This window comes from Hemibagrus wyckioides, linkage group LG04 (assembly GCF_019097595.1).
Source record: "Hemibagrus wyckioides isolate EC202008001 linkage group LG04, SWU_Hwy_1.0, whole genome shotgun sequence".
In the NCBI taxonomy this organism is placed as follows: Eukaryota; Metazoa; Chordata; class Actinopteri; order Siluriformes; family Bagridae; genus Hemibagrus; species Hemibagrus wyckioides.
In genome coordinates, this window is record NC_080713.1 from 22,878,744 (window position 1) to 22,898,777 (window position 20,034).

The following is a 20,034-nucleotide window of genomic DNA, read 5'->3' on the forward strand; positions in this document are numbered from 1 at the left end:
GTGTTGTGATGATTTGTCTTATTTATATATTAATTCACATGATGTTTATGTATTTACTTTCCAGGCAAAAGAGTGGCTTTGCCTCAACTGCCAGATGCAGAGGGCCCTTGGAGTTGAAGAAGCACCTACCCCCTTCATATCCAGCAAAACTCCCACACCATCTCCATCTCCTGTCAAGCAAAGTCCATCTACAGCACAAAAGAAGGGCACTGTACAGAATCAAGCCTTACACCCAACCTCCAGTGAGCAAAGCAAACCTCCAGAGGGTCATAAACCACCTGGACAGGAAAGTTCAACTACAGCAAAAGAAACAATGTTAACTCCACATCCACAACAAAAGCCAACCCAGCAGCAAAAAGGCAAAGATTCCCCATCACCTGCCAAGTCTGAACCACCCACACAATCTGAACCTCCCAAAGAGCAGTCTGGATTTTTTGGTTTCAGATCTGTTGGTGCCCGATCCCGTTCACCATCTCCTCAGCCTTCAGTCTCTGCAGTTTCTGGTAAAGTTTTAGGCTTTGGCTCCTCCCTTTTCAGCTCTGCATCTAATCTTATTTCATCAGCTGTTCAGGATGAGTCTTCCACAATGCAGCCAACTTCACGTAAAGCCTCCAGTGTTTCCCAAACCTCTGACAGGTCCACGCCTCCAGCATCCCGCAAAGGATCCGAGGCATCAAAGGACTCTCCCAAACTTAACGCAACCCCAAAACAAGAACAAAAGAAACCTGAAGTAACACAGTCAACCAAAGCAACAGTAGATTCAACAAAAGAGAAACTGACTTCTTCTCAATCCCCAAAAGCCAGTCAGAAAACACTTCCCAAAGCCTGTCCTATCTGCAAAGTGGATCTCAAAAAAGAGCCTCTAAATTACAATACCTGCACTGAGTGCAAAACTACTGTGTGCAACCAGTGTGGTTTCAATCCCATGCCTCATCAATCAGAGGTAAGCAATACAGACAAATTGCATTTTGTATCTGTAAATTCGCATCAACATTTCATTAAGTTGGCCAGCAGACCAATTGTTGAAACAAACTGCACAAATAGAGTTCTTTAATGCTTTATTGTATTAATCATAGTTGAATATCTTTCCATATTCTTGCCTTTTTTTAAAGGCAGATTGAACATGTCTAGTAATAAGACATTAATTTATTTGAATTATTAATGTATCTGGCCAAACCTGGGAATGTGTTCATAAGGTAAATGACAGTACTGTGTACATTTTGAGGTTCTTTGTAAGGCATCAGGTTATGATATTCATAATGCATCAAGTATGCATATATAGTATGCAATTTAATATTTTAGTTATGAGATTAACAGACGTAGAAATGACTGTGTATTCATTTTGGTTCCAAACAGTTACTCCATTGAGTTATATGCATATGAGATCTTGAAGCCAATATATATTATCTTGACATCTCATTCCTCTTTAATTGGACAAAAATAGCATATGTAGTATTCATTCACTAGACATATAGTATATTTTGTAAGGGATTGTTAATAGTGTCTGCCTGAGATGTTAAACTACATAAAAGAGCTTTAAACTCAGAAATGTTTTCCTTTGTAGACCAGCTAGTACCAAGTGTGTGTGGGAGTATTCATAAGGCTTCTGAAGTACTGACCTCTCATTGTGAGCTTTGGGTCAGGCGTGCCATTAGTGCAAAATGTGCTGTGAAGAAGTAAGAAGCTTAAAGCAGTTCCGACCACCCAGAGAGACTTCATCTGGCAAGCCTGATCATGTCGAGCAGGACATTTTTTTTTTTACATTTTTGGAAATTTCAGGAAGAAATTATGGCACCTATTCCTTTAATTGAACTCTTATGATTTGAGACTGTCAGGCTAATGCTATTTTATCACGTCTGGTGATAAGTGAGAACATGTCTAACATATTCAGAGGTTGCAGCATATGAGGTGTTTACTTAAAAGTTATTGAATAATTTCACACACACTATAATTATAGTTATGAAGTGAGCTGTAGAGCTTTGATGAATCATTTCATTTCACCTAATCAGAATAAATAGCAAGGCTTGTTTGGCTTGGTACTGCAAAGTTAAGCAAACCCGCTTGGTATAAACTTGTTTGTTTTTAACATTGCTATACAGTTGAATTCCAATAAGATTTTTATATAATCCAATAATTATCATCAAAATTATTGATAGTCCTCTAGTCTTCCAGTTTGAGAAGAACAGCTCTCAGTCCATTTTGTAAATTAATATTTAACTAGTAAAAATTGCATTTAAATAATGAGCTTGTGAATGTATTTATTAATGAAAGCATATTTGCACTCTATTAAATAAAGCATAGAACACTATATTACTGTATTTATATAGGCTCTACCGCCTTTTCAGGTGTTTATAAGAATATTGCAGATAGTTGTTTTTTTAACAGAAAATATTACATTAAAATCTTTGCTTCGATTATATTTCAGGGGAAAGACTGGCTTTGTTTAACCTGTCAGACACAGAGAGCACTAAAAGGGGTTGAACCACAAGGGTCTCCTATGATGAAGCCCCACCTTCACCCTGAAGCCACAACTCAAAAGAAGGATTCCACTACAGGGTCCACATCTAAACAGCCCACCCTCCAACCAGCAGAGACTAGTTGTGCCAACCAGACAGTTGCTCAGAAAGAAGGAAATAATAAACAACAGCTTAGTTCAACAGGAACAAAACTGACTAATGAGCATAATCAGCAGACAGCAAAAACTGGCCTACCTTCTACCCAGACTAAACCACAGTCAAAGGCAGAACCCCCTCAAGAAGAGACAGGTTTCTTTGGCTTTGGCTTTGGTGGTGTCCGTTCTCGATCTCCATCTCCTCAAGTGGTAAACTCTGCTGTTTCTGGAAAGGTTCTAGGCTTTGGCTCTTCCTTACTCAGCTCTGCCTCTAACCTGATTCCATCAGCTGTTCAGAATGAGCCTTCCACCACACCACCAACCTCTCGGAAGGGATCAAATGTGTCTCAAACATCTGCCAATGCAACCAATACACTACCTGCATCACAAAAAGGATCTGCAGCATCAAAAACTGATGCCAAAATATCCTCAGATACTAAATCATCAACTGCTGATAAGGAGAAGACACCAGGACATCAGCAGAGTAAGGCACCATTATCTCAAGAAAAGTTACAAGAACATATGCCAAAAATAGAAAAAGCTGCTCAGCATCTTCCCAGAGCCTGTCCACTCTGTAAAGAAGAGCTCAGGAAAGATCCTCCCAACTATAATGTCTGCACTGAATGCAAAAAGTATGTTTGTAACCTTTGTGGATTCAATCCTATGCCACACCAATCACAGGTAAGATATTTTTTATGCAGTGTAGATCATTTTAATTCATGTATGGTTGTTTTTGTTTTCTTGTAAAGACCCTTGAAAAAAGTATGGATTTTGTCCCCCTTTTGTTTACATATACATTTGTTAAATACATTTTCCATTGGATAGCTTTGCAAAACTGTACACTGTGAGCATGTTCTGCTGAATGTTCAATGTTGTTTTAATAAAACAGTTTTATTAGACTGAATATAAATATTTATTTGGCCATATTGAAAGCTATTTGCATCATTCTTTCATTATTTTATCTGAATTTCAGGTGACAGAGTGGCTTTGTTTGAACTGCCAGGTACAAAGAGCTCATGATAATGCTCCAGTGGTGTCCCAGAAAATATCTGGACAACCCCATTCTTCACCAAAGGCAGGGAAGACTCCGTCATTACAACATAAAGATGCTAGTGCTGTGGACTCAACAAAGAAAATATCTATACCAGCCAGTCCACAGAAAGACGATAAATTTGAGGCCATTCAGAAAATAGAGCAACCAAATGACTCACCCCCTCTACACAAACGTCAGCAGCTAGCAACTGGGAAACCTCAGGGTGACACATCAAATATGAACAAGTCAGAAGCCAAGGATGAATCAGGTTTCTTTGGTTTTGGTTTTGGGGGTGCTCGATCACGATCACCATCTCCCAAGCCTGCTGCCTCTGCAGTTTCTGGAAAGGTCCTAGGCTTTGGTACAACCTTCCTGAGCTCTGCAACTAATCTGCTCTCTTCAGCTGTTAATGACGAGCCTTCCACCACACCAATAACCTCTCGTAAAGGTTCATCAAGTTCTATTAGTTCTACTACACCACCATCTTCTCAAAAAGGTTCTGCAGTTTCACAGACTTTCTCCAAAACAACACCACCCACTTCCCATAAGGGATCATCAGTTTCACAGACACCTCAAAAGACTGGATCTTCAGACACAACGCCAGTTACTTCACACCAAGGGACTGAAATTTCCCATAATTTAATGAAGGAGACCAAAAATTCTTCTAATGGAAAGGCAGAAGAAAAGAAATCTGAGGATCCACAGCCATGCCAAACACTACCTGAAAAAGTTAAGGACTCTGCAGCTGTTGAAAAAACATCTCAGCAGCCACCAAAAACCTGTCCACTTTGCATGACAGATATAAAAAAAGATCTCCATAACTATAGCACCTGTACTGAATGCAAGAGTATTGTGTGTAACCTGTGTGGATTCAGCCCCATGCCTCAAGAAACAGAGGTAGGCCTACAATATGTGATATTAAGATTGTAATGAAACTGTTGTTATTAAGATGTTCTTGTACTTCTTGTTAAAGTACACTTATTTTAGGTAATTTGTGGCTTTAGAAAAATGGTACCTGTCAATGCAATGTATAAGTATATTCAAACTACCTTCTTTAACTGCAGATAACAGAGTGGCTCTGTCTGAACTGCCATACAAGACGGGCATCAGGATTATCTTCTATGCAGGCTAACAAAATCCCTCCAACAGCATCGCCTCAAAAGAAGAAGACCTCTGTGTCAGAACAACCTGATAAGAAGAAAGATCTTCCTGATAAAACTATTCAAAAAGGCCTGACAACCACTGAGGTAAAACAAAAAGAAGAAATATCTGCAGCAGCAGCAGGAGAGAAGCAGGTCAATCAGCAGCAGTCTGCTCATCATGATGAAGAGAAATCTCAAAAGGCTTCGAAAGTTGAGCCATTTCCTGCCAAGGATAAACCCTCTCAAGAAAACTCAGGATTATTTGGCATCGGTGGTGCTCGGTCTCGATCACCATCCCCTCAGCCTTCTGTCTCTGCCGTTACTGGGAAGGTTTTAGGATTTGGTTCTTCCTTTTTCAGCTCTGCATCTAATTTTATCTCATCTGCTGTTCAGGATGAGCCTTCTACGACACCCCCAACCTCTCGCAAAGATTCATCAGTCTCTCAAAGTTCCATTAGGTCCAGTACACCACCTCCATCCTCCCGCAAAGGTTCCGGTGTCACCATACCTCAAGGGGACTCTCAGAAAAAGCAGACAGAAATAAATAAATCACCGACTGTAGAGAAAAAAGAAGAAAAGAAACCTGATGTAACAAAACATCAAGGAAAGGACCTCCTAAATCCAGATAAATCAAAATCAGAGCCAACAAAAGTGAAAAAATCTTCTCACATTCTCCCTAAAAACTGCCCTCTCTGCAAGGTGGAGATAAAAAAGGATGCTTCCAACTACAGCACCTGCACTAACTGCAAAAACATTGTATGCATACAGTGTGGATTCAATCCTTCACCACATCAAACTGAGGTAAGAAGAATATATAACTAAGATTTAAAGTGTGCTTACACATTAAAGTGCTCATGTATAGCCTGATTCCCATGATTTGATTCCATTAGTCCATTAGATGTATTTACTTCATAAACAGGAAGTAAGGAAAGGATCATATAAAATGGCTTGGTTGATAGCCATTAGCATTTGCTATACACTATTCCTCCCAGAAAATCTATAAACTCAGTGGTTAACACAGCTAGCAAATTTGCTTCTTTAGGATTTACTATTGCCAGATTGCACATTGAATCTTTCTCATGTTCATTGCCCAGAAGCAGTGGTTTCCAAACCCCTCAATTTGGAACGCTATTGGACTGTGGTCTTTATTATCAGCCCCAAGCAATCTTTTCCTTCTCACCCACAATAATACTAAAGCAGCATTAGACTGCCTGCTGGGGGAGATAAGAAAGATTGTCATTTGACACAGGGCAATAAAATAAAACTAGAAGCATACACACACAACTGTATAGTATCAATAAAAGTTTGCTGACTTGTCGTCCCTTACTTGCCATATCATATATATTAGCTGAAAGAAAGAAAGAAAGAAAGAAAGAAAGAAAGAAAGAAAGAAAGAAAGAAAGAAAGAAAGAATGGTTAAGAAAAACCTACACAATGGTTTCAAAAATTCTGTGAGATAAACTGTGATGTGATACATTTTGGATTGTGATTCTATGCATTGGTAAATAACATTACCATCTTGTTTGCCAGTGTCCAACAAACCTACATATGTAAACTGTATATTTTTTCCTCTTATACCTGTTATGGCCATACAGAGGATGGAGTGGCTGTGTTTGACTTGCCAAATGCAGCAAGCAACAGGAGCTCCTCAACAATCTCAACCACAGGCAAGCAAAGGACCAATGTCTGTCTCAAAACAGAATAAAGAGCCTCTAATTCCAGCAAAGGATAAGAAATCACCTGCTGGTGGAAAACTACATGACAGTCAAAGTGAAACAGAGAAAAAGCAAGACAGCTCTACAATAAAACATGATGTGCAAAGTCAGCATCCTAAGCAACAGACTCAGCAAACAAAAGATGGACTTTCCAAACCTGCTAAATCAGAACCTCCTAATAAGGAATCTGACTTTTTTGGTTTTGGTAGACGATCTCGATCACCTTCCCCACAGCCTGCTCATTCTGGGAAAGTTTTAGGCTTTGGTTCTTCAATCTTCAGTGCAGCATCTAATCTGATATCCTCAGCTGTTCAGGATGGAACTACTATAACACCATCAACTTCACGCAAGGGTTCTACTGTTTCTCAAACCTCTGAAAATGCTGTACCAACAGTACCTGATTCTAGCAAGAGATCTGAAGTGTCCAACACTACACTGCCAGCTTCCAGTAAGGTGTCTTCACAAGACTCTACTAAGGAGAACTGTAGTAATGCAACAAAACTACCAACTAAACATGATGAAGGAAGAAAAATACAGGAAATGAAATCCGAGGTGGAAAGCTCTAAACCAGCTTTGGCGCCCGTTTTGAAGGACAAAACTCCATCAGATGCCACAAAAACTACAGAAACTACTCAGTTACTTCCCAAAGTCTGTCCCCTCTGCAAGGTAGACATCAAGAAGGAACCTCCTAACTACAGCATCTGCACTGAATGCAAGAATGCAGTCTGTAACCTTTGTGGATTTAACCCAATGCCTGACAAAACAGAGGTAAAAAAAAATTACCATTAAAAAATATAATCTGTTGCCATTTGTGAACTGATAATTTTGATTCATGTCTAAACATATGAGTATGAGAAGTCAAATACATATGAATACAATAATGATGGTGTTATGGTGGAGTTATTTGTTTACTTTTACGTAGCAGCTCATTAAACTTGCCTGAACTATGGTATTTCCATGAGGATAGTAATAAATTGAATGCTACCAACCAGGGCAGTGGTAGTGGCATTCACTTAGGCCCATTTTTCAGCAGAGATGGTAAACAAAAGAAGCTTACATATTAATCTATGTGGCCTTTTACACTGGGCACACACACACACATACACAAGGCATACTTTTTTGCTTAAATTACATTTAAGCTGCCTGGAAATGATTTCAAATAGGAAACATAATATTTTTCAATAGAATATTTATTACCCATAATTTAAACTGTAATACAGGTTTATATTACAACTTTTTCCCATGGTCTAGCAGCAAACATTCTCATTACATACAAGAGAAAAACCTGCTTGACTATTGAATTTAATGTGATCATATACAGTACGGAAAGTAACACATGGGGTATGCTGAGATACAATGGGTACTATTTTTGTTTTCTGTTGCTTATGTTCATAGTATTTTCACCCATAGGTTATTGCAATCTAATAAAAAAAAATCCCTTTTTTGAAATTTGCCAACACATTTCTTTGAGTTGAGAAAGATTTTTTGCTATATTTATATTAATGTAGAAACAAATTTCAATGTTATTACAGATGAAAGAGTGGCTATGTCTGAATTGCCAGATACAGCGAACATCAGGATCTCTAAACCAAACTCAGACAAAACCTATCAACGTTCCTGTGCCAGCATCACCAAAAAAAGATGTTCAAGCTAAAGTGTCTCTGCAAAACCCCTCTCCAAAACTTGGCTCAAAGGGTGACACTTCAGCAAAGCCTGTCCTTTCTCAAACTGAAACCATTAGAGATAAATCAGGCTTTGGGCTTACTCATGACCAATCTCCTCCTTCGCCAATCTCGCCTGCTACTACAAAAGAAAAGGGTTTAGGCTTTGGCTCTTCTATCATCAGCACAGCATCTGACCTTATTTCTTCAGCTGTTCAGGATAAAGCATCTATAACACCACCAAATTCTCGTAAAAGTTCTGCAGTCTCTGAGGCATCTGTAAAAACATCAACACCACCTGCATCCTGCAAGGTACCTGTAGTCTCTGAAAAAGACCTCCACCCTAATGAGACGAAATCAATTACTCAGAAACCAAGATCAGAGGAGAAAATGTCAGCCCTTCAGACGTCCAAAGAAGAATGTGTGGAAGTCAAAGAAGGCGTTCGTTTATCAGCTTGCCCACTGTGCAAAGAGAAATTCCAAAATCACCCTCCAAACTTCAGCACTTGCACATCATGCAAGATGACTGTGTGTAATTTCTGTGGATTTAACCCCATGCCAGATCAAACTGAGGTAAGGCCTTATCAGTCATCTAAATACCATTGTGTGATTGTTCATCATTTACACAGAATGTATAGAGGATCAAGTTGTGTAATGAATAAATGTTTTATGTTTTATGCTTTTTGGAATGTTACAGATGGCAAAAAAAAATGCAACATTTAAACTGAAATGTCAAGTTCCAAAAAAAATGTTCTTATTTATCTTAATTAATTATCAAAATTATCTTACATCTTATACCTTCAAAATGGCTTTATGAAGCATCCACAGTCTTCTTTTGTGTGATGTAAGCTGTCTCATGGTTGCTTTCTTGGGTCAGAAGTTTTTTTTATATCTGCAAGTATGCTTAAACATACGTAACATATGTTATTTATCTTGATATGTCATTGTCTGCAGAAACATGAAAGATTTACCCAGAGGATAATATAATCACAGTGGCATTTGCAGTCAGGGTTCTTTATATTATCTTTGCCTGATCTGTCTATCTTAGGTTTAATAAAACCTGAGCCAATTCATTATCCAAGGTATTGTGCTTTTGTCAAGCTCTATGTGACACCTTTAGGCTCAGGTTTATCTAGCTGCACACAAGGTGGCCAGCACCTTTAAAACGTCTATGTTTTGATGCTCCATGTATTGCTACAGTCAAATAACATCATTTTCTGGACACATCACTATGGTGTAGTAATGATGGGGGGCATCAGGCAGCACAAATTATAGAAGTTAATATATATAGAGTTTCCAATGCAGAGGAAATCTGATGTACCACAGCCTCCCAAAACATTTCATAAGTATATCCACCCAGCTAGAACAGGAACAGATCTTCTAAATTACCAAAGTGGCATATAACGACAGTTTGGAATGAAATGTAAAGGTGATGGTTTAGATTTTCATGAATGTGAAGGGGTAATGTGAGGGAGAACTGCAGAGTCATATTGTATGGTGAGGTTCCAGGAAGCTTGTGCACAATAAGAAGTTTGTACCTTTCTTCAGGCAAGTTTGGAAAAAGTAAAGAGAATAAATGGAGATAAATTATTATCTGTTCTGCTTGCCCATTTCTACATCACCAGGAAAAAGTCAGAATTTCCTTACTCAGCATAGATTCTCATAAAGTAGATAACATCTACCTTTCCGTAACAAAAGGCATAGCAGAACTAAAACAGAAGACAGAAGAATATTTGTCCATAAATAAAATTCAATTTCAACAGTCAGTTAATATCACACCTGGCCTCTTAGAAAAGTTTTACCAGAATATCCAGTTCTCCAACTGAACACTGTGGCCTCTAACTTTGTCCATGAACTGCTAGATCATTTGTGGACCATTGGCCTCTACTTGGCATGAAATATCGGACCTTGTACTGCCAGAGGCAATGGAACTAGGCAGTTTTGGCACAACTTTCTGGTGCAAGGGATTCTGCCAAACATGAAAAAAACAGCATCTGAATTGACTTAGCTAGGTACCATGTTCACCATTCTTAGCTTTCATAATGAGTAAGCCTGTAAAAAGAAAGAGGACCTTACTCACGACATCTGACTTTTTTTGGTTAAATGAGCCTGCTTTGCAGCACTGCCTGCCAATCTGCCCATGCCACTTTCATTGCAATTAAAAGCTGAAGAGCACCTAATCAGCATAAACACAGCTTCTTCTTCAGTGACTAGCATTTACCTTCTGCCTCAGACAAATATCAGATGCATGCAATTAATCTCACCTCTACCCCATGCACATTGGATATTGTTTTATTTTGGCTGCTGCCTCTGCTAGTGTGTGGGTTGCTGTGCAAGGATCTAAATTTCTGGCATAAGGGTCAGGTGAATCTCTTCTAAGGGGTCTGGTTTCACACCAAAGATTTCAAATATAAGTAATAATGTTATCTATTTTGTTGTTTGTTTGATGCACCGAAATGCCTTTCTAGTAGCATGCCAGTGGCACTCTTCCTTGATACCTATGACTTTCAAGGCATGATGGATTGCACAGGAAATCTACTAAATATGATATTTCTCTTGGAGTTTCAAAACTTTAAATTAAAGGATCTTTTGACATTTATAATAAGAAAAAAAATGTGCACACTGACCTTTCAAAGATAAAATTAATGCTCTTACTGCACAAGCCATATTTGATGGTTCAGAGTTGACACTCAAATTGATGCTCTGTCAAGGAACACTGTATTTGTTCTTTCAACAAATGTTGCATTTTAAATGTATTTATGTATAATTTATATGTCCTATGTAATTATAAAAGAATATATGTTCAACCATTATTCTGAGATTAAAATTCCTCTATAATAATATGTGTCTTATCATGTAGTTATAAGAAGACATAATCCTTTATATGCATTTAATATATAACCACTGAAATTGTTTCATGGCTTTAGGTGAAAGAGTGGTTATGTTTGAACTGCCAGATGCAGCAATTATCAGAGGCTTCACCTCCACAGACACAGGCTAAAAATATACTGCCACTAGGACCAGAAGAATCTCCAGTTGCATCTCAGAAGAAATCAATTATCCCAGTAGATGTCACAGACAAAAATAAAAATCTTTCTGAAGTTGGAGAATCTAAGGACCAACCCCTTGTGCCAGCATCACAGAATCCCACTACTCCTGCTAAGTTTCCTCAACCTTCAAAAGATGAGCCTCCAAAAGATGGTACGGTTTCAGCTATTTCTCAAACTTCGGAAAAGGCTGCATCAGTTTTGCCTGCATCTGTAGAAACTCTTACATCTGGGAAGACAAAATTACATACTGTTCAGAAACAAAAAGAAATCAAACCTGCAGATCAAGCACCAAATGCTCAGTCTGCCAAAGCACCATCTGCTTTTGAAAAAGGGGAAATAAGTTTATCCAAGCTTCAAAAAGACTGTCCAATCTGCAATGAGAAATTCAAGAAAGATCCTCCAAACTATAATACTTGCGATTCATGCAAAGCCATTGTATGTAACCTTTGTGGAGGATTGAACTCTAGGGCAGACATAACAGAGGTAAGAGAATATCAAACAAAATATTAGCAGAGGTAGTAAAGAAATCTTGCTGAATTGTCTTTCAGTCATTTAAAGCGTACACTGTATATCTCTTAAGTTTTAACTACTGCTTGTATTTTTTTCTTATAGAAGAACTGGTTGTGTGTGAACTGCCAGAAGCAGCAAGCACCAGATCCACCTCCTACAAAAGCAAAGGAGGAAGTATCTCTTACCGAATTAGAGAAGGGCACTTCAAGTCCAGGTCCTATGAAGAAAAAGACAAGTATTCCAGTGGGTGATACAGAGTCTGATCAGATACCCACAGAAAATGTAAAACCTCATGATAAACTGACTTCAGAAAAGACCCAAAAAGCCACTACTAGTCTGGCAGAACCTAAACCATCTCTTGTCGAACCGCAGAGTCCAAAACCTTCAGAGAAACAATCTGGCATTTTTGGTTTCAGTTTTGGTGGTACTAAATCACAACCACCATCTCAGCCGGCTGCCTCTGCAGTTTCTGGGAGAGTTCTAGGCTTTGGTTCATCCTTCCTCAGCTCAGCCTCTAATCTGATCTCTTCAGCTGTTCAGGATGAACCATCCATCACGCCACCAACCTCTCGTAAGGGTTCCACGATTTCTTTAAAAAATGCTTCAACCCCTCCTTTGTCACGCAAGGGCTCAGCAGCACAGCCACATGTGGAAAAGAAAGAAACAGAAAATAAACTGCAAGACCAGTTGGCAAAAGAAACACCTCCTCTTCTGAAAAAGGAAACAGCTTGTTTAGAGCTTCACAAAGCTTGTCCACTCTGTAAGGCTGATCTCAAGAATGATCCACCTAACTATAACACCTGCACACAATGTAAAAATATTGTGTGTAACCTTTGTGGATTTAGCCCTATTCCACAAGAAACTGAGGTAAGATACATCTACTATCATTCTGTAATATATGACAGTTTAGGTTTAAAAACATTTATGAAAATATCTCAAAGAATTTTGTCTAAGTCTACTGGATAGATAGTGCAAATGTTTGCCTAGTTACTTACATTATTAAATTGGCAGCCACAAATTCCTGATGATAGTAAGACAGTAAATGTGAAGATTCATACATATACTATATTTACAATTCATGCATGTAAAGTTGACTCAGGAGACAACCTCTTTCATGGATCAACAGGTGTCAGAGTGGCTGTGTTTGAGCTGCCAGATGCAGCGAGCCCCAGGACCTCCTTCTGCAAAAACCCAGTCAGAGGTTAAAAAGGTACCTTCACCAGCCTTACCAAAGAAGAAAGAGACTCCTGCTGCAGGTGCTCCACTGAAAAACCCAAGTCTTCCAGTTAATGCCAAAAATGAGAAGCCATCTGGAGTCGCTAAACCAGTAGACAAACCTATTACAGCAGAGACCCAAAAACCCCCTGCTCCCTCAACACAACCTTCTCCAGCAAAATCTGCACCGCCACAAAAAGTTGAACCTACAAAGGAGGAGTCAAGCTTATTTGGTTTCAGTTTTAGTGGTACTCGATCTCGGCCAGCATCTCCTCAGCCCGACATCTCAGCTGTTTCTGGAAAGGTTCTAGGCTTTGGCTCCTCCTTTCTCAGTTCTGCATCTAATCTGATATCATCGGCTGTTCAGCATGAGCCTTCCACAACACCACCAACATCCCGTAAAGGATCTACAACTTCTCAAACCTCTGTAAAAATGACTTCAAGTCCATCCACTTCTCACAAGAAGCAAGTGGAAAAGATAGAATCAGAGACCAATGTGAAAGTCCAGTTGCCAAAGGCAGATACACCTCTCTCAGACTCAGCTTGCCCAATCTGTAAGGCTGACCTTAAGAAAGATCCACCTAACTACACTATCTGCACTGAATGCAAGAAAACAGTGTGTAACCTTTGTGGATTTAGTCCTGTGCCACAAGAAACAAAAGTAAGACACCATATTTAAATAGACACTCATGTAGTTACCTGTGTTTTTGTGATAAAAATCCTCTGTGTTCCTTTTTATTACTATTTTGAACCGTGTTTTCCCAAAAGCATGACTGCACAAACATCATCATAAAATGGCAGAGTAAGAAACATATTTAACACAGTGATCTTAATTCTATAATGCTGCAGGGAAACTGACGTCTGGGTCATTGCTATGCCAGCATCAGTTGTTGCTTGAGGTGTTAAAATGTCTTGTTACATTAGCCTTCTCTGTCTTGTAGTCTAGAAGAGTTAAATTTGTTTTATTGGAATTGAGTGGAACAATTTGTTAGTTCCTTTCCCTCTATCAGTATAATAGGATTCTGGCCAATTAAATCAATAGGCTAAATAGTTCCAATTGAGCAGTTAATGTTGTCCTCCAAGTGTAACTATCTGATTTGTCAGGAAATTTTGAAAATATATATAATCTATTCTGCATAATTATTCTATATTATTATTCAAGTCATATTAATTATTAACCTATTAATAATTTAATCCTAAACAGGTAAAGAAATGGTTATGTCTGGACTGCCATAAACAGCATGCACCAGGACCTCCACCTATACTACCTCAATCAGAGGCAAACAATTTACCTTCACCAGCACCAAAGCAGGAGGGTCAAACTACTGATGATCCACAAAGCGAGCCAAGTCTCTCAGTTGATGCAACAATGAAAGCTGCTGAAAATGTAAAAAAGGAGGATAAATCAAGTCGAGCAGAGTCACAGACACCCACTACTATTCAGTCAGCACAACAGTCCTCTCCTGACACACCTGCTATTCTAAAAAAGCCAGAAAGTTCAAACAAGGAGAAAAGCTTTTTCAGTTTCAGCACTGGCGGTGATAAGTCACCAGCTCCTCAGCCTGATATCTCTGCTGTTTCTGGGAAGGCTAGAGGCTTTGGCGCATCCTTTTTTAGCTCAGCATCTAATTTGATTTCATCAGCTCTTCAAGATGAACCTTCTACCACACCACCAACTTCTAGAAAGGGTTCTACAATTTCTCAACAATTGGAAAAGGACACTCCAACAACACATACATTGGACAAGGGGTCAATAGAACAGAAAGAGGAAGGAAAGACATCCTTGAAAATTACATCAGATGACAAAACAGCTGTACCACCTTCTCTTGTTGAAAAAGATGAGCATCTCAATAAGCCCCTTAAACCTTGTCCACTGTGCAACGTGGCACTCACAAAAGATCCACCCAACTATGACACCTGCACTGAATGTAAAACTATTGTGTGTAATCTTTGTGGATTTAGTCCTATGCCACAACAGACTCAAGTAAGTTAATATATTTAACCTAAACACTAAATCGCTAGTGTGTATTCTTATGGCCATATTCCAAAATGAGGCATGTGTGGAGCTGAATTTGCCAAAGTCAAAAGAATATTTGTGTTACATGTCATACTGACTATACATTTAAGTTAAATTTAATCATGGTTGGGCTATGAATACATGAACTATATGAGTTTTCTGTAGAACAAATCAAATTAAAAAATTATTAATTTCAAAAATTCTAAATATAAACATGATAAAATACTCTACCTTCAGCATGCACATTACAACTCCATTACCATCATTTCTTTATGATTTGGTATGTCTTAGACATATTAAATTTGGTGTACCGTCTGTACACAATATAAAATAAATAATGAGATAAAATAACAGTAGATACAATATTTCTAAGTCCAGCCTCGCCTCCTTTACTTCAGGTTCATTATGCAAAATATATCGCATTTTTTTGTTTTCTAAATAAAGCTTCTGTGCTGTTTTGGATTAGGTGCTGTTTTATGAGCCGCTGAATAGTGGCTTATAAAATTGTGGAATCTATTGTTTGTTAAATTACAAACTTTTATTTAAAAACATGGCAAAATATCTCTAAACTAACCCTATGCAAATATTGATATATGATGTTGGAACTTAATTTTGACTTTAAAAACAAATGTATCTGGCCAACTCCGAAAATATGAGAAAAATCATTTTTATGCAGACATTGAACCTGCAAATGTATTAATACATTGTTTGATATTTATACCACTGATGTGTGCTGTGGCCCTACAGGTGAAAGAATGGCTATGTTTGAACTGCCAGATAAAGCGAGCACCAGGAGCTCCCTCTACTCAGCCTCAACAACAGGCTAACAAAGTACCACTACCAGCATCACCACAACAGAAGGCAAAATCTCTTGCTGGAAACCCAGAGGACAAACCAAGTCAAGTAGAGACAAAAAAACCTGTTTCTACACCTACGAAACAACAGTCCACTGCTCCAACACCCAAAGTTGAACCTTCAAAGAAGGAGTCTGGTTTCTTTGGTTTTGGTGGTGCTCGTTCTCGATCTCCATCTCCTCAGCCAGCTGTCTCTGCTGTTTCTGGAAAAGTTCTAGGCTTTGGGTCTTCTCTCTTTAGTACAGCATCTAATATAATTTCTTCAGCTGTTCATGATGAGCCTACAACACCACCAACACCTCGTAAGGGTTCTGCTACTTCTCAGACATCTGTAAAGTCCATACCAGTGACTCCTACTTCTTCTCAGAAAGAACCTGTAGAGACGGAAAAGCATCACACTAAAAAAACCACAAAGGAAGAACTTCCTGTTGCAGAGAAACATGAGAGTAATCTAAATGAAAAGCAAATGAAAACTACTAAAGTGACAGGTGAATCCCCCAAAGTAGAAGAAACTTCTAAGCATCAGAATGTTGCTTGTCCTCTCTGTAAGATAGCTCTTAATGTTGGCTCAACTGAATCACCTAACTACAATACCTGCACAGAGTGCAAGGACACAGTGTGCAACCTTTGTGGATTTAACCCCATTCCCCATCAGACTGAGGTAAGATATTTGTCCATTTTTTCCCCAGTCACTCTATATTTTATAATTGTCCAGTTTAAGAAAGAATGTAATGAGTGACTTGTTTTTTTTATAGGTTAATGAATGGCTTTGCCTAAACTGTCAAACACAGAGAGCATTAAAAGGAATTGAACCACAAAAACCGCAAGCAAAACCAGATATTGTATCAACTTCAACACTGTCTTCAAGCAACATAACACCCAAAACAGCAACTGATGCTAATGAAACCAGCACAAAAGATGTATGTCAAATGCAAGGACCTCACAAAGATGGGCCTGATGCAGATCAAAATAAAGCTTCTTATCTAACTCCAGTTCAAAGTGCTAACATTTCAAATGCAGGTACAGCCCAAGTGAAAGATGCTGTAAATGACAAGGTAGTTAAAAAAGCCCAGGAAAAAGAGACTTTTGTTGACACCAAAGTGGGGGCACCAACAAAAGATATGCAGTCTTCTGAAGCAACAGCTATCATGGAGGATCAAAAGTCTGCAGTTTCACAGAAACCTGGAATTGACCAAGAACCAACTGCAAAGCCATCAGACAGCATCTCAGAAATAAAGAGTGTCCATGAGAAACCTGAGCAAAAGCAATCTAAATCCTCTGCACCAGAAGTAGAAATCCCAAAACAGGAATCAGGCTTTTTTGGGTTTGGATTTGGCAGTAGTAAATCACAATCTACACCATCTAAACCTTCTGACACAAGTACAGGGAAACTCTTTGGCTTTGGTGGTTTGACTGAGGCACCCTCACCACAATCTGCCCCTTCAGTTTCTGGAAAGGTTTTAGGTTTTGGATCTTCCATCTTCAGCTCAGCTTCTAATCTGATCTCATCTGCTGTTAATGATGAGCCCTCTAAAACGCCATCAAGTTCTCGTAAGGGTTCCACAGTTTCCCAGACATCTGTCAAATCAGCCACAACACCCTCTTCTCGTAAAGGTTCAACAGTTTCCCAAGTTTCTCTTAAAACACCACCGACTTCTCGCAAGGGTTCAGCTACTTCCCAGACCTCCTTAAAGACTTCTCCTATTGGAGACACTAAACTATCTGATTCAGAAAAACAGACTAAAAAGGGAACTGATGACAAGTCAAAGGTCAAGCTAGATGAACCTGCATCTTCAGAACCTGCTAAACCACCTGATTCAGAAAAACACATTGAGAAGACACCAGATGACAAGTCTGAAGTCAAATTATCTGCTCCTTTGCAATCAGCCTCTAAACTGGAACAGTCAAGTTGTCCCATCTGCAAAGTGCAGCTGAATGTGGCCTCTGAAAAGCTGCCGAATTTCAACACTTGCACCAAATGTAACAACAATGTATGCAATCAGTGTGGATTTGATCCCATGCCAAATCAGACAACGGTGAGGAAATAATCTTTGACACATGCATTTGATTTTTTCTCTATTGTATTGAATGAATGCCTTATTAGTTCATAAGGCTAGTATTTAAATATTAAATAAAATCTGATTTACTCAGTCTGACGATATATTCCAAGTGCACTGATATAATCTGTGGTTTGATTATGAGTTTTTGTTCCTAAATTTATTACAGGTAAAACAATGGCTTTGCATGAACTGCCAGAAGCAGAGAGTAGAAGGAGGAATAGAACCAACAGGAAGCTCCATGATAAATCCTCCCCCAACAAGGGACCAACAGCCGGCCACCTCAGACCACAAATTAGCTGAAACATCAACTGTCCGTGTAGATGGAAAGACTTCATCTATCCCAGAAGCAGCAAAGAAAGATCATCAAAAGCCAAGCTTGAATGAAGATGTGCCCTCTTCAAATAAAGAGCTGCCCCAACAAAAGGCACAGGAACAGAAAGATGAAAAATCACAGAAGCAGATGAAAAAAGGTCCCGAATCACCAGCCAGATCCACTTCACCCTCACAGGCTGAGGTTCCAAAGCAGCAATCAAGCTTTTTCGGATTTGGCGTCAGTACTGGTAAGTCTCAGCCTACACCTTCTAAGTCCTCTGAATCGACAACTGGGAAGCTTTTCGGATTTGCTGGACTGACTGAGACAGCCAGATCACGATCACCATCACCACAATCTATGACTAATGCCCCTGGAAAGATTTTAGGATTTGGATCAACCATATTTAGTTCTGCCTCCAATTTGATTTCGTCAGCACTTCAAGATGAGTCATCTCCACCACTCTCTCGTAAAGGCTCTACAGTATCACAGTCATCTACACCACCTACGTCTCGCAAAGGTTCTATAGCCCCTACTGCAGAGCCTAAAGCTCCCATATTAAAGAAGTTAGATGACAAGCCAGTGGAAAAGAAGACAGAAGAACCTACTGTGAGCAAAGACAAATCATCTGTTAGTAAAAAGAAGGAAGCTATGCCTGAGTCTGCGGAAGTGACCGTATTGCCTAAATCTCCTTCCAACGCAAGCCAACCAACCTGTCCACTTTGTAAGGTGGATCTCAATGTTGGCTCAAAGGAACTTCCTAACTACAATACTTGCACAGAGTGTAAAGATATGGTGTGTAACCTCTGTGGATTTAACCCCATTCCTCATCTTGCTGAGGTAAGCTATTTCTCTGTTTACTATATAATGATTTTTTATGCAGGCTGGTTTTCAAAATTCCTGGTTAAATGCCTCATTAAAGCTTGATTTAAAGTGACTGGATTGTTTTAGATGTGCAAAAAAAAGAACTAAAAGCTAGCTGTTTCATTTATTTTACAGAAGGTCCAGAGTAATCAAATACAATCCTGGCAGTACTAAAACTGAATTAACTGATTTTTTTATTTGCTTCTTGTGACTGGCAAAACTTGAATTTCAGCTAATTCATGGACTCCTTATTTAGTTTGTTAGAGTACTTTTAAGTCTAAGCAGTGACTTCTTGTTTTCAGTATGAGAACACCTGAGCACATGATGGATCATAGAAAGTGGAGGCTTTTGTCCTGGGTATAATCACTAATAAACATGTTCCTAAAGCTATCAGACCACAAATCTGGATTAGCGGGATTCTGTGTGGCTTATAACATCTATTTTGCCCAATGAAACTCCAGATGGCTTTTATTATACCACTATGGTTTCAATTAGGACTTCACAAAGGTTTTAGATAAGAGCAGGTGGCCAGTAAAAGAAATATGGTTGGCAGAGTTATGCTTATTTATTCACCTTGTGAGGTTAGTAACCATTGCTTCAGATGTCAGCAAAACCATATGTAATAATTAAGCACATTATTGCTTCAAATGTAGAAAGAGGTGAATTATTTTATGTTATTTGGTTTATCTTTGTTGATTGTAAACAGGCATTACAAAGCAGTAATAGAAATACACTATGTGATGTTGACCATATTATATACTGTATATATAAGCAGCATTTAATATATATTTTAGTTAAATCACAGGTCATCCAAAGATGGCCAAATGCAGCTCAGCACAGATATATTATAGTGATTATGGATTGTGCAGTGGTATTAATGAGATAGGATCTGCATTAGCTGGGCAAAATAGATGGCTGCCTGTGTGATATGACAATAAGCAGACATGGTGTCTTTCCAGTGCCTGCTTGTTTTCTCATCAATAGGGTCTTTT

At 38.8% G+C, this 20,034-nt stretch overlaps 1 protein-coding gene across 5 annotated transcripts in view; it reads left to right on the forward strand.

Moving 5' to 3' along the window:
• pclob (piccolo presynaptic cytomatrix protein b) overlaps positions 1 to 20,034 on the forward strand; it is a 72,494-nt gene that overhangs the window by 8,622 nt on the left and 43,838 nt on the right. For all 5 annotated transcript variants that reach the window (XM_058387987.1, XM_058387986.1, XM_058387989.1 and 2 more), the window contains exons 3-15: positions 65 to 943; positions 2,426 to 3,292; positions 3,585 to 4,541; positions 4,709 to 5,587; positions 6,382 to 7,269; positions 8,034 to 8,735; positions 11,090 to 11,695; positions 11,825 to 12,589; positions 12,849 to 13,598; positions 14,142 to 14,921; positions 15,702 to 16,469; positions 16,564 to 17,844; positions 18,035 to 19,018. In XM_058387987.1, the coding sequence (XP_058243970.1) occupies positions 65 to 943; positions 2,426 to 3,292; positions 3,585 to 4,541; positions 4,709 to 5,587; positions 6,382 to 7,269; positions 8,034 to 8,735; positions 11,090 to 11,695; positions 11,825 to 12,589; positions 12,849 to 13,598; positions 14,142 to 14,921; positions 15,702 to 16,469; positions 16,564 to 17,844; positions 18,035 to 19,018 (11,106 nt within the window). The remainder of the gene's footprint in view (positions 1 to 64; positions 944 to 2,425; positions 3,293 to 3,584; positions 4,542 to 4,708; positions 5,588 to 6,381; positions 7,270 to 8,033; positions 8,736 to 11,089; positions 11,696 to 11,824; positions 12,590 to 12,848; positions 13,599 to 14,141; positions 14,922 to 15,701; positions 16,470 to 16,563; positions 17,845 to 18,034; positions 19,019 to 20,034) is intronic.